General features: G+C 37.8%; 2 protein-coding genes across 2 annotated transcripts; both read left to right on the top strand.

The window, feature by feature from the left end:
* Positions 1–3,794: 3,794 nt before the first annotated feature.
* LOC113668907 (uncharacterized) lies at positions 3,795–6,714 on the top strand. Its single transcript, XM_027184882.2, has one exon. It carries the CDS (start codon positions 4,372–4,374, stop codon positions 5,668–5,670), a length of 1,299 nt encoding a protein of 432 aa, XP_027040683.2. The 5' UTR covers positions 3,795–4,371; the 3' UTR covers positions 5,671–6,714.
* A 3,676-nt stretch (positions 6,715–10,390) lies between these two features.
* LOC113671331 (melanocyte-stimulating hormone receptor) lies at positions 10,391–11,338 on the top strand. Its single transcript, XM_089187727.1, has one exon. The coding sequence runs from the start codon at positions 10,391–10,393 to the stop codon at positions 11,336–11,338; it is 948 nt and encodes a 315-aa protein (XP_089043853.1).
* The last annotated feature ends 1,171 nt before the right edge of the window (positions 11,339–12,509 follow it).

Raw genomic sequence — 12,509 nt, 5'->3', positions numbered from 1 at the left:
AGTATTAAACCACCTTTTGAAGCTTGAAAAACCACTTCTCGTTTCGGTAAGAACCAAGGAACTTGGCTAAAATCTTCTGATTTTATCTTTCTGAAGACGAAAAACTTTGTTGCATGGTGATAAGTCTGGAATTTATCAAAGTTGTCATAATCGCTTTTTGTCTCGCCATAAGTTAATGAATCGGTTTGAAGCCGAATAATTGCGTAATTGTAGACTCATATAGTAACAACTTGCTGAACTTGTATCGCGAAGTCAATATTTTTTTCGCCAAAATTTCGTAAAAAAGAAAAGGTACAGGACTCATTTGAAAAAACGCCAATTTCGTTTACTTTCAGTGTGTTTAATCAGAGCGATCATGAAATGAAATATAAATCTTTTGAAATGTTTCGAAACGAAAATGATCACGTACCCAGATGTTATTTTAATTACTCGACACCATAAACTCTTCAAAGTCGTGAATCTTTCCTCGACCAGTCATTTTATTTTCTTATGTCAAATATGCCCTCTGAAGGGTAATCAAGGCCAATGCAGTAGTGGCCTTCATTGCCCTTCCGAGGGTAAGACAAGCAAACAGTTGTCTTGTATTCCCTACTATTTTTGATCTTGGATTTTATGACATCATGTGAGAACTAGGGTTTTCGCCCTTTTAAATCTACACTTTGGTGATGAAGATATATTTTTCAAATCGTTTCCAATTTTGTGAAATATGTTTATCCCTTCTCGTTCATGCTGTATCTGTTTAGATAAAATACACCAGCCCTTGTTAATTTTCTTGAGATTATTTCTTGCGATTTATCAATGGTTATTTTCAGCAATTTCCAGTTTTCTCAATTTGGCAGCGAAGGAGTGTCCTTCTCGGTAGGGTACCCAAGGAGGGACTTTGGGTTGTTGTAACCCCCTTCCTTCTCCCCCTTAATCTTTACCTTCTGTAATCCAATTAAAATATCCTGCCCACCCGCACAAGTTATGAAAGTTACGTCCGTAATTTTTTTTTTCCGGTTTTTTTTTTTATTTTTGTACTTCTATAAATCCATTAGTCTAAACACGCTGCTTGTCAAGCTTGAAATTAATTGCTCAGGAAACTGAAACTTTCAGGCAAATTCCGAGAAATCAAACAATAACAACAACAAAAAGAGACATCACTCGGTTTTTGATGATATTTTTGATAAGATGCCAGGTATCATTCGTTCTCCAACAAGTTTCTGAGTTTCGAAAAAGTTGAAGAAAAATTTGGCCTTAACAGGAAAAGTCTGTGGGCTTTTTTTTTTTTTTTTTAATATATGATAATAAAGGTGATAGAATTTCCATCATTATTCAGATAATCTTCCGGGACTGAAGGTTGCTTGGCCAATGAAAAAGGACGTGCAAACTCAAAAGAAACTGGCATGACCATTGGTGTGACTTGTAGCTTATAATTTGTTGTCTTGGAGCGAGCTACTGACCAACCGTGCAATCCGTTTTTCTCATTTGGCTACTTTGTTTTCGGTGCATGAAAATCACACACGTTGGAAAATGAAATATTTACCAACAGTTATTCATCACCTGCAGATAGCTTACCGTTTCAAGAAAAAGCCTTCAATTAAAGGTACTGCAATCTTTTGATTAAAATCCAACGGTTCAAAAGCAATGAATACTAGGAACTTTCTTTCGCTGTAAAATAAAGTAAATTTGGTTACATTCTTGCAAATTCAATCCCATCATTGAGTTAAAGTTTGAACTACAAAACGGAAATGCTGATGTGCATGTACTCGAGGAAGCGTTTAAAAAGTCGCGTAAACTGGCTACACGTATCTTTTTATCTTTCCCTCAGCGGTAGGAAAGCCAAGTTCTCTGCATTTTGGTCGAAGACAATCGGTGTGCAATTTTTCCACAATACGGTTCGAAATGTACCGCAGTAAGTTGGTGCGAGAGCGTAGCGTTACAGCTAACTCAGAGGATATCAGATTTTAATGTTCTAATAGGGCAGCTTTAATTAAAGAAATCATCTCTTCCAGTCCGCGTTAAACTCGAGTTAATGGATCGATTCAGTCAGCAATTTGTAGTTCTAAATAATTTGGAGATTTAAAACCGACCACGCTGTTTTAGTTTTTATCATTCATGACACAAACGTCGCTGCTAAGTTATTATTTTTACTTCACCCAGAACATAATCAAGAGCTGGACCAGTTTTGAAATACAAAATTCTGATCTAGAAGCCAAACCAACGAGGCGGTAACAATAGTGAATTAATAGTAGTGAATAGTTTGTTTTCAAAGTCAGTACTTACCTCAAACTTTTTCCTTTAAAGACTTGATTGAAAATAAAGTAAATCTTCTCGGTTCGTCCTTTGAGTTTTTCCCAGCATACGCTAACTGTGTACGTCACTCACACCAGACAGCCTATAGAATGCGATCGTCTATTTTTTTTTTGTTTTGTTTTGTTTTGTTTTTTTTTACGCAAGATATGCGCAAGTCCATGATTTGAGAATGTATTAATAAGTCTACTAATAGGATTGTGTCGTGTAACCTTTTCCTATTTTTGTTTCCTTGTGCAAATTTCTATTAACATATCGATTTGTTTGCATCGAAATTTTGTAATTTTTCCGTGAGAAAATAGCGCGCCACTCAGCAAAATCAGTCCTTATGTATTTGCTTGACGTTCGACCGCTGTGTTAGCTTACCGGTCCTCTCAGACGGCGGCGCCGTTCCCCACCCCCCCTCTCCTCCCCCCATTCCCCCCCCCAAAAAAAAAAGCCAGTTTGGAGATAAGTGATTTTCTTGACCCCTGCCTCTTAAATTTTTACTCCCTTACGTTTTGTAAGGAATATAGCCAATATAGTATAGCTTAATGCCATAGGTTTGACCCTAAAACAAACAAACAGAGGAGAAACCTCTGTCACTCACTAAACACAAAATCTTTCACTTCAGTCACAAAGCTTAAAATATATCAAATTCATTAACCCTAAACAATTGGCCACCACTAAGAGTTTCTAAAGCTAATGTTTTGAGCGTTGAACCCTTCGCCTTTAGTTCTTACGAAAACCTAACGCTCGAAAAGTCAGCTAAATTAAAACTCTTTACGGTGACCAATTTACTTATCAACTCAGTTGATAAAACCAAATAACCTCGTTGTATAATCCCAACCGAAGTAGGATTTAAGTTTCTTTAAATGTTTCCCCTTTATTAAAACATATCATATTTACTTCTGCCGTTTCAGTTAAGCATAACCTTTACATCATTTACTAGTTGTAAGCATTACATTTTTTCGGTAAAAAAAGCCGAAGCGTAAAGGATCCGTAATCAACTTATCAGGGAAACCGGGGCCATGGGTTCGATAAAATCCAGTTGGCAGTATACTGAGTTTCTTACTAAGTAAGTTCCTGAACAGAAACACTTTCTTTCCGTTTCAATGGTACTTTTATTTTCTAAGTGACTAATTGTCTTATTACGGTCATGTTTATGTGTTTTTAGCCGCAATTCAGATGTCTTGCAGTATCCCACTGATAGGAAACACAATTGATTCATTAATAACTGCTCTCTTTTTTATAGTTGACGTATTTGCTTCGATGACTACGCTTTTTAAAATAGAATCAACTGATTACTTTATAATTTAGTCACTCAGGGCTGACTTGTTTTAATACATGACAAAAAACACGTGGAAATTACACGCAATCCGATTTATTCCGTTAGTGTTTTTAAAATAATCTTATTGCTAATACATAATTCAAGCAATGCCGGCGGAAGCGGGTATTTTAACCGTTCGATATCGAAAAGGAGTCATTAGACTTCGATGTCGACTGACGGAGTTCTGCTTTAGGCGAGCACAGTGTAATAGGAAACAACATAATAAAATTAATTCGAGGATATTAATGAATATTTTTGGAAAGATGAATTTGACGACTTGAAGTTTTGAAACTCCACTTTCCGTGTCAAAGACTTGGCCGAACAAGAGAAGTTTTCTAGGCAGTTGTTATTGTCTCTTAGAGATGCGAATGTTCCTACGGATTTCTAGATTAAAGAAATTACTTACGAGAAATCTTGTTTCTAATTTCACGCTGGAATGAATTTTCAATTAATTATCAATTGGGTTACTCAAAATGAATACATAATCTCGACAAGAAGAAAAGGAATCGTCTTCTCAGAGATGTTTTTGCATTGTAGTCTGAATTACCTTGATGATAGATTTTTTTTTCAAATCGCTGTTGGCTTTCAGTTTCGAAGCTGCAAATTGCTAGAGCAAAGATTCCATACACTTAACGACAGAAGCTAACAAAGCTCTTAAAGCTGAGATAAAGTGATTTGGACAAGCCATTGTTTTCTCTTTGTAATTAAGTCTGTTGTTTACGAAGCGTCTTCACGATTTGCAAACATAACTGACTGAAAGCAAAAGAGTTATGACGACCGAACACGAACATCAGCGGGAAGAGGCGAGAAATCTCTCACGTTTCGATGATGGTGAAGAAATTCACCTCTATTTGAAGAAAACACCAGTTTTGACATTCTCCTCTGGTCCGGCGATTGAATCTTCAACCAGTAACTCTAAAGTGCCTGAAGATCCGGCCAGTCTAGAGAAAATGTATACAGAAAGCGACCACAATCACAATCACAAACAAACAAACTGGTTCTCGATCGACAAGAACTTTGGAAAGAGTGAGTTGGAAAAGGAACGGGTTAAGAATTTCAAACTTGAAGGATTCACAAGCGACACAGAACTTTTACTCTTGCCACAAAGCTCTCCCGCAAGTGGACGAGATAATAAAATGTTTCTAAGAAGCTTATCTCAAAGTTCGGCGGCCGAAACGAACGAATCTTCCCACAGCCAAAAGCGACGACTTTCAGATCCCAAAGTCTCTGGAAAGAAAAACCCACACAAAAATTTCGAAAGACAGGGAAGTTTGAAGAAGTTGCGTCCCAAACTGAAACGAAAGGCAGTGTCGCCCTTGCATCTATTTAGCAAAGCGGCCGCTTCCAATACAAGCTCTAAACATATCAATTCTAATCCTGACGTGGTTCAAAACAAGATGACTAAAGGTGACCCAGGAAAGAAAGCTCGTCCGGCCAAAAGGCTGTATCCTTCCTTCAGCAAAGCGTACGAACATTTAGCCCTAAAGGAAAGACGAGGATCGGATCCAACTGGTGTGCCGAGCAAAGAAGAAGAGATAAGTTCTGTAAATGAATACGAAACAATAATTAACGACTTCTCAAACCAGATTCAAGACCTGGCTTTCAATCTGGAAAACCTAACCACCTCAGATGCTATGACCAATTTCGCATTATCCGGTCGTCACATCAAGACAAATCGACTCCGCGGGGACTCAGACGGCAAAGAGAATAGCAAGGGTGACTTTTTCAAACCAGATGATTTTCACTTGCAGGGAATTTTGGAGGGGGTCTTGAGGTCACATCTGTTAAACATGGATGATTACTCTCCGACAAGTTGCGATCGAGCGAGTAGAAGTATAAGTAAGATAATTACTCGACTTTGTGGTAGCAGCGATGGCGAGAAGCAAACGAGCGGAGGCGGCCAGCGGAAAATAGCTTGCCTCGTATACATTGGAGCTGTGAGAGATGGTGGAATACAAATGGCAGCTCAAGCACTGTGGACCCCAGATGAGGACACTTTTGCTGCAGCTAGTTTTAGAAATGACTCACTCTATGGATTAGCGGTTGTTATAACGACACCCAATTTTTGATTCGTTAGAAAGAAACAATTATTTTTCACCTCGGGAAAGCCTCACAAAACGATCCGTCCTCGACTATCATCTCGATGCTATGATACGTATTCAAACTAATTTAAATTTGCCAGGGCTTTATTCAGGGCAAAATCCTGTCGCTAAAAAAGAACAAATATATGCACGAAAATTCTCGATATCGTGTTAAGTGAACTGTTGACCCAATCGCGACGTCGGAACGTGTCGTCAGGCCCCTCGAACCTAAATTAAACGATGACACAGTCTTTAAGTCATATTGTTCTTCTTCGCTGTTATCACACCCAACTGAAACATCCTAGGGTTCGAGAACAAATAAAAGTATTCTTTTCTATCTAATATTCTTTTAAAATTTTTTTATAGGTTCAAAGACGTTTCGTGAATCGTTCAAAGTATGGAAAATTTTATAGTTTGACAGAATGCATAGGTTCCTTCTGTTTGTCGTAGAATGAGACTCTCCAAACTTTTCAAATGTTACCGCGTCCCATTTTTGTATCTTTATCTTGAGTAAATCAACAATTTACAGTGTTTGATGTAAGTTTTTGGATGTGTAAGGTTTTTCTTGCCACATTAAAGAGCCTGTTTAGAGACAAGGTCGAGTTATTTTATTTAGCTGTCAAGTGAGCCGCACAGTCCTACGTGATCGAAGAAGCACCTGTCTGTTTGTTTTTTTATTTTTCGGCTGTTATCGTTGAGAATTCGAAATCCCCCAGTGAATTTCATACGTGGTTTTTTTCTGATCAGGAAGCCATACAGAACTCGTATTTACTTAAACAAACACTGAACTTGACATTTTTAGGGAACATTGCGGTTTCTTTCTTTTCGTGTTTGTGTTTGTTTTAGTTTTACCGTAGGTCTACCAGCCTACATTTGAAATACTCTGAGAGCCTAAAAAAGGTTTATCATAAACGTATTTGAGAATTGATTCGTGGGGCTGTCTGTACATTTCCCAGATGACTGATTTCGCCATCTTTTGCCGATCTGAAATGAAAGCGATCTTCGCAGTAATGAACACTATTTGAGTAGTAGTGAAAAGTAGTAGTGAAAATAAGGCCTCAGGCCTGACCAACGCTCTATCAACTGAGCAACCAAGCTAACTAGGAAATGTTCATTATATTTGTTCCAAATAAACCCGTGAAGTAATGAGTAGATAACTGTGAATATATGAAAATCATACATGTGAACTGTGGATGAAGTAGTGAATGAAAGCGATCTTCGTGAAGGAAAAAAAGATCTTCGAAGTAACGTACCGCCGATCGCCAACCTGTAGAATGTGTATGGACCGCAATTTTTTCCCTCTCTGTTTTGATTTCCTTGCTTGATGAAAACAGAAAAAAAATTTAGAATCCCAATTGTTCATTCTAACTTTGGCTTATTCCGGACAGCCACGCAGACCACTGAGGTGAACTTTTCACATTTGACGAGAACCTCCCATCGTAACGAAATGGAACTGAAAGTTCGGAGTACGAGACGCAGTTCTTCTCCAACAGGTCTACGAACTTGACAAAAAGAAACGTTTTAAAACCGCTGCGCCCCGTGAATCCACATGATAGCGAATATCGTTGTCAATAAGAGTACATAACACGCTTAACCACTGTCGACTGATAATTATTTAGTCCTGATTATATTATGATGGAGATGTCAGACGTTTGATTTTCTCAGGTTTATTCTTAATTACTTAAAAATTTGACAGCTAAAAAAATATTAATTTGTTAATTTGTTTCGAACATTTCTTTATTGACGGCCTTAATCCCCATCACCCAGTGAACCTGAATTTTCATCACAAGGAAGTCAGATTTCATTGATATCCTTCCCTTTGAGAAAACGCAATACTTAAGTAATGTTATCTTTACTTCTAACTACGTATAATTTTCCAGGAAAACAATCAATTAGAATTCTCAAAAGGGAATTAAATTCTAACAGATAATTTCCAAACAAATTTGAATTTCGGCACAATAATCCTTAAAAAACGCGGTGATAAAACTGGAGTTTAAAAAAATGAGTGTAAGTAACTTTGAGGATGCACTTAACAGTTCCTCCAAATCAGTGCTTTTTGGCCCAAACATACCGTAGTTCAAATGGGACCTGAAGCAAACACTTTCGCTTCAGCTCACCACTGGCGCAACAGCCGTTGCTTGTCCATGGATCATCTCTCTAAACATGTTAGTGATCTTAGCAATCAAGAAAGTAGGAGAGCTAAAAAAAAACTCTGATATTCTGATTGCTAATTTGGCCGTGACTGATCTTTTAGTTGGCGCAGTTTCTATGCTACTTTCAATCGCTGTAGATGCGCTTATTCTTCGAGGAACTGTATCACCAGCATTATCTATTTTCTGAGTGAAATCGGTGTCTCTTTTCTTATCACTTTATATACTATCTCCTATCACCATTTATTGCTGATAGCTTGGGAGAGGCATGTGGCGATAGTTAAATGGACAGAATACAAAGTGTTAGTCACACAAGGACGCTTAAAAAAGTACACTGTGATCGCTTGGATGGACAGCGTCACAAAAGTTGCCTTATAACAAGCATTAGTTTTCACTGAAGTTTCTCATGAGGTTCTATTTGCGGTGGATCTTGTGATTAACCTCGGCCGACTCACTGAAACGTTAACGGTGGTATATTTTTATCGCATGCTTTATATCGAGGTACGAAGACAAAACAGATATCAAATCAGCCAATAGAGTTCTCTACACTTGCCACATTGCGTTTCTGCTGTTCATTGCACTGGAAATCATGTGATTAACTATACAAAAGCTGAATGAGTTCCTTTTATTACCAATACCCATTCAAAAAAATGGATTAAACTTTAGTCTTATTTTGATGAATTTAGTCAAGTGATTTAGTCAAGTGATTTAGATTCACTTGTAAAAACGATATATAATATCTTACAAAATGTTGTTTACACACACACATATATAGAGGAAGTCTATGTTTCGAATTTCCCGTAGTACAGTGCTCGATATGTAGAAGTCGAGCGCGATATATATTGAGATAGGAAAAAAAAACAAAGACTATACTTTCATCCCTACAAGCCTGTTTCGTGATTACTTACCCATCAGGGGATTTTATTGTTAAAAATATTCGTAACCATCGTTTATATACTTGCATAACAGGCGTGGCAGTAAATTTAAATGCTTTGTTTCTGTTGCGGCATGAGGACACGAGTTCACTACGTTTATTGAGTGATGATAATTAAGGTCGGCAGAGGATGAGTAATACATATATATATATATATATATATATATATATATATATATATATATATATATATATATATTATGAGAGGAAAAAAGGACGTAACTACATTTCCCGACAAGCCTGTTTCGTGAATCGCTTCACTCTTCAGGGGTTTAATTAAACCCCTGAAGAGTGAAGCGATTCACGAAACAGGCTTGTCGGGAAATGTAGTTACGTCCTTTTTTCCTCTCATAATATTTATTCTGCTCTGCTTCAACGTATTGAGCACTGTTCCACGCGAAAATCGACTTGCAGACTTCCTATATATATATATATATATATATATATATATATATATATATATATATACATACATACATATATATACATATATATATTAAACCCCTGAAAAGTGAAGCGATTCACGAAACAGGCTTGTCGGGAAATGTAGTTGCGTCCTTTTTTCCTCTCATAATATTTATTCTGCTCTGCTTCAACGTATTGAGCACTGTTCCACGCGAAAATCGACTTGCAGACTTCCTATATATATATATATATATATATATATATATATATATATACATACATACATATATATACATATATATATTAAACCCCTGAAAAGTGAAGCGATTCACGAAACAGGCTTGTCGGGAAATGTAGTTGCGTCCTTTTTTCCTCTCATAATATTTATTCTGCTCTGCTTCAACGTATTGAGCACTGTTCCACGCGAAAATAGACTTGCAGACTTCCTATATATATATACATATTTTTTTAAGTATAAAGAAGTGTCTTTACTTACAGGTTCGTCATTTCTTTCTACGTCGCGCAGGTGTTCTCGGAATCCGTCACTTAGTCGTCTCCCTTTAAAGAAACAAGAAGCTTACCTCAATTAGATATTTGAAAAAAGGTGACCTCAAGCTTCTTGATCTATAATTTTCTCATGACCACAAGAAATAATTCGGCTGAATTCGCGGCCATAAAAGAAGTGGGTAAATAATGAATGAAAAAGTTAAGATGGAGAAGGGCTAAAGACGTAACATCTTACACTTGTCACCGTTTCGTTCCTAAGCCCAGACAGGTGCGATACGAATAGAACAAAAATTCAGTAATTTTTACGATAACTATGCATCTGTAATCTGCATTAATTTTGAAATTGTGGTTTTGTTTTTAGTTTGCCTGAGCTGATAACAATTCATGGCGTCCCCATGTCGGTCGACTTTTGATATCCTATTACTGAAGGTTTATTTGAGTGAAAATATTTTTCCTTTGCGTTGGGAAGTTGACCTCAATTACTTATTCAAATTCGCGCACAAAAACCCGGCTTTGTTTCCCTCTTTCGTGTGAAAAACATCACAGCTTTCGGGCATTTTACATAGTCAGACGCTTGTGATAAATTTTTACTCTCTGCTATTACTATTCAAAAACTAAGGCTTAACTGATCTTTACTTGAAGGGTGCTGTTAAGACGAAATATTCCTCGCTGTAATTAAGGATAACCTGCTAAAAGTGGAAACGACAACAGGATGATGGCGACAACAAATATAACGGGAAGTGGAACATATACGCAAACATTTGAAATATTGTCATGCTCCCCGGTTCGGGTGGGTGAGTTAAAACAAAAGTTCATTTCATTTTCAGCAGTCAACATTCTCCTCTCCATCACAGCAATTCTCGGGAATTCTCTTATCCTTGTTGCCCTTCACAAGGAATCTTCCCTCAATCCGCCATCCAAACTCTTGTATCGTTGCCTGGCAACAACAGATCTGTTGGTTGGTCTTGTTAGCCAGCCTCTCCATGCTGCATATTGTATATCCGTGGTTCTAGAACACTGGAGTATTTGTCGATACGCAAGGGACGCAGGGTACATGGCAAGCTATGCATTATGTGGAGCGTCTTTGTTGACGTTGACGGCCATAAGCGTGGACCGACTTCTCGCCATGTTGTTGCGACTGAGATATAAAGAGATTGTGACTTTGAGACGCACGTATATCATTTTAGCTATCGTTTGGGTTGTATGTCTAGTCGCTGGTTTATTCTCTCATCTCAATTATCGCATAGCCCTTTGGTACAGCTTTATAATTATACCATCTTGCCTGATAATCTCAATCGCCTCGTACATACGGGTTTTCCGCGCTCTCGGTCATCATCAGGCTCAAATACAAGATCATGCTCGTCAACAGCCGAGCCAAGCAAATGTACTGAACATGGCGCGATACAGAAAGGCAGTGTACAGTGCATTGTGGGTGCAGTTAGCTTTAGTTGTCTGTTATATACCAGAACTTACAGTGAAAATTGTGATATCTCTTTGTATAAAGCGATGTTCGAATTTCTTTATAATCCAGGGAATGACAATTGTGTTACTGTTCTTTAACTCTACTTTAAACCCGTTCCTTTACTGCTGGAGGATAAGTGAATTGAGACGAGCAGTAAAGCAGACTATCAGACAAGCAATCTGCTATGCAGAGGGGTAGAGCTATTTTGACGCTGGCATGTACTGTTTCTTCTATAGCTCAATTGAAAAATTGTAGTTGTTTGGATAGAGGGAAGATATGCCATATCATGTTGAGAAGAGGAAGGAAACCTAAAAAGAGCTACTTCTAAATGGTACATTGTATTCGAATTATCTAACGGAAAACTAAGAGGTGAAAAATAGCAGTTAAGTGACCATAACAAAACAGTAACATGTCGCCAATTTACCCATTTCTGATGAAATAGCGAAGGCTATCAATTATTTTGGAATAAGCGCGCGCTCAGGATTTTTCTTTGCGTCACATGAAGACATTCTGGAAACTGTCTTCGAATGATTGATGGTAGCAGGGACAAAAAAAGCGGTTTTTCCCTCGCGTGAATGAGACGGTTTGCTTTCTACCGTCCATTGGGTTAATGCTACATTGTACACTTCATTTTCTTAGTTATATCTCAGTTTATAACGATAACAGCTTAATTTCATGTATTTCACCAGCAAATGTCTACACCTGACATTTCATTGACTCTTTGTCATTGAGATCTGCATGTTTTTTTTACATTATCATAATTTGCCCTGAAGCCGTTGGGACTGAGGTACAAAGAGATTGTAACTTTAAGGCGCACATATGTCGTTTCAGCTATCTTGTGGGCTGTATCTCCAGTCTCTGGTTTATTCTTTCATCTCAATTACCGTATAGCTCTAGTAATCTCAATCGCCTGGTACACAAAGATTTTCCACCACAGCAAGGATTATTTCCGCACTTGAATTTCATCAGATGGTCAAAAAATTATTCATGTCATCACAGGCGGCCCAGGCTCACATCTCGAGAAAAAGCCAACGATTAATTCATGAACGCGTCACGCGTTGTGTGACTCGGTGTTAAGTTACGAGAGGAACCGTTGACAATTTGAACACGTTACAAGGAATAGGATGGGGAACGGAATATTGTCGATTTACAACGGTAAATATTTCGAAATATGAATATTTTACGCGTAAAATCAATAACACTTACTCGCATCATGTGTGTCTGTTGTAGTTTCTGGCAATTTCTTGCTTTTTAGGCTTGCTTTACCATCATTGTTAATCCTGTCAAAATACGAAGTCAAGCCTGCACACTCCGATTTCGACTATTGTCTATGCGGAGGTGGTTAGCGCACCGAAAATCCTCCCGATCG

This window comes from Pocillopora damicornis, chromosome 11 (genome assembly GCF_964200805.1).
Source record: "Pocillopora damicornis chromosome 11, jaPocDami1.2, whole genome shotgun sequence".
NCBI lineage: Eukaryota > Metazoa > Cnidaria > Anthozoa > Scleractinia > Pocilloporidae > Pocillopora > Pocillopora damicornis.
Note: the sequence above shows the minus strand (reverse complement) of the source record. Positions and strands in the feature narration are given on the sequence as shown.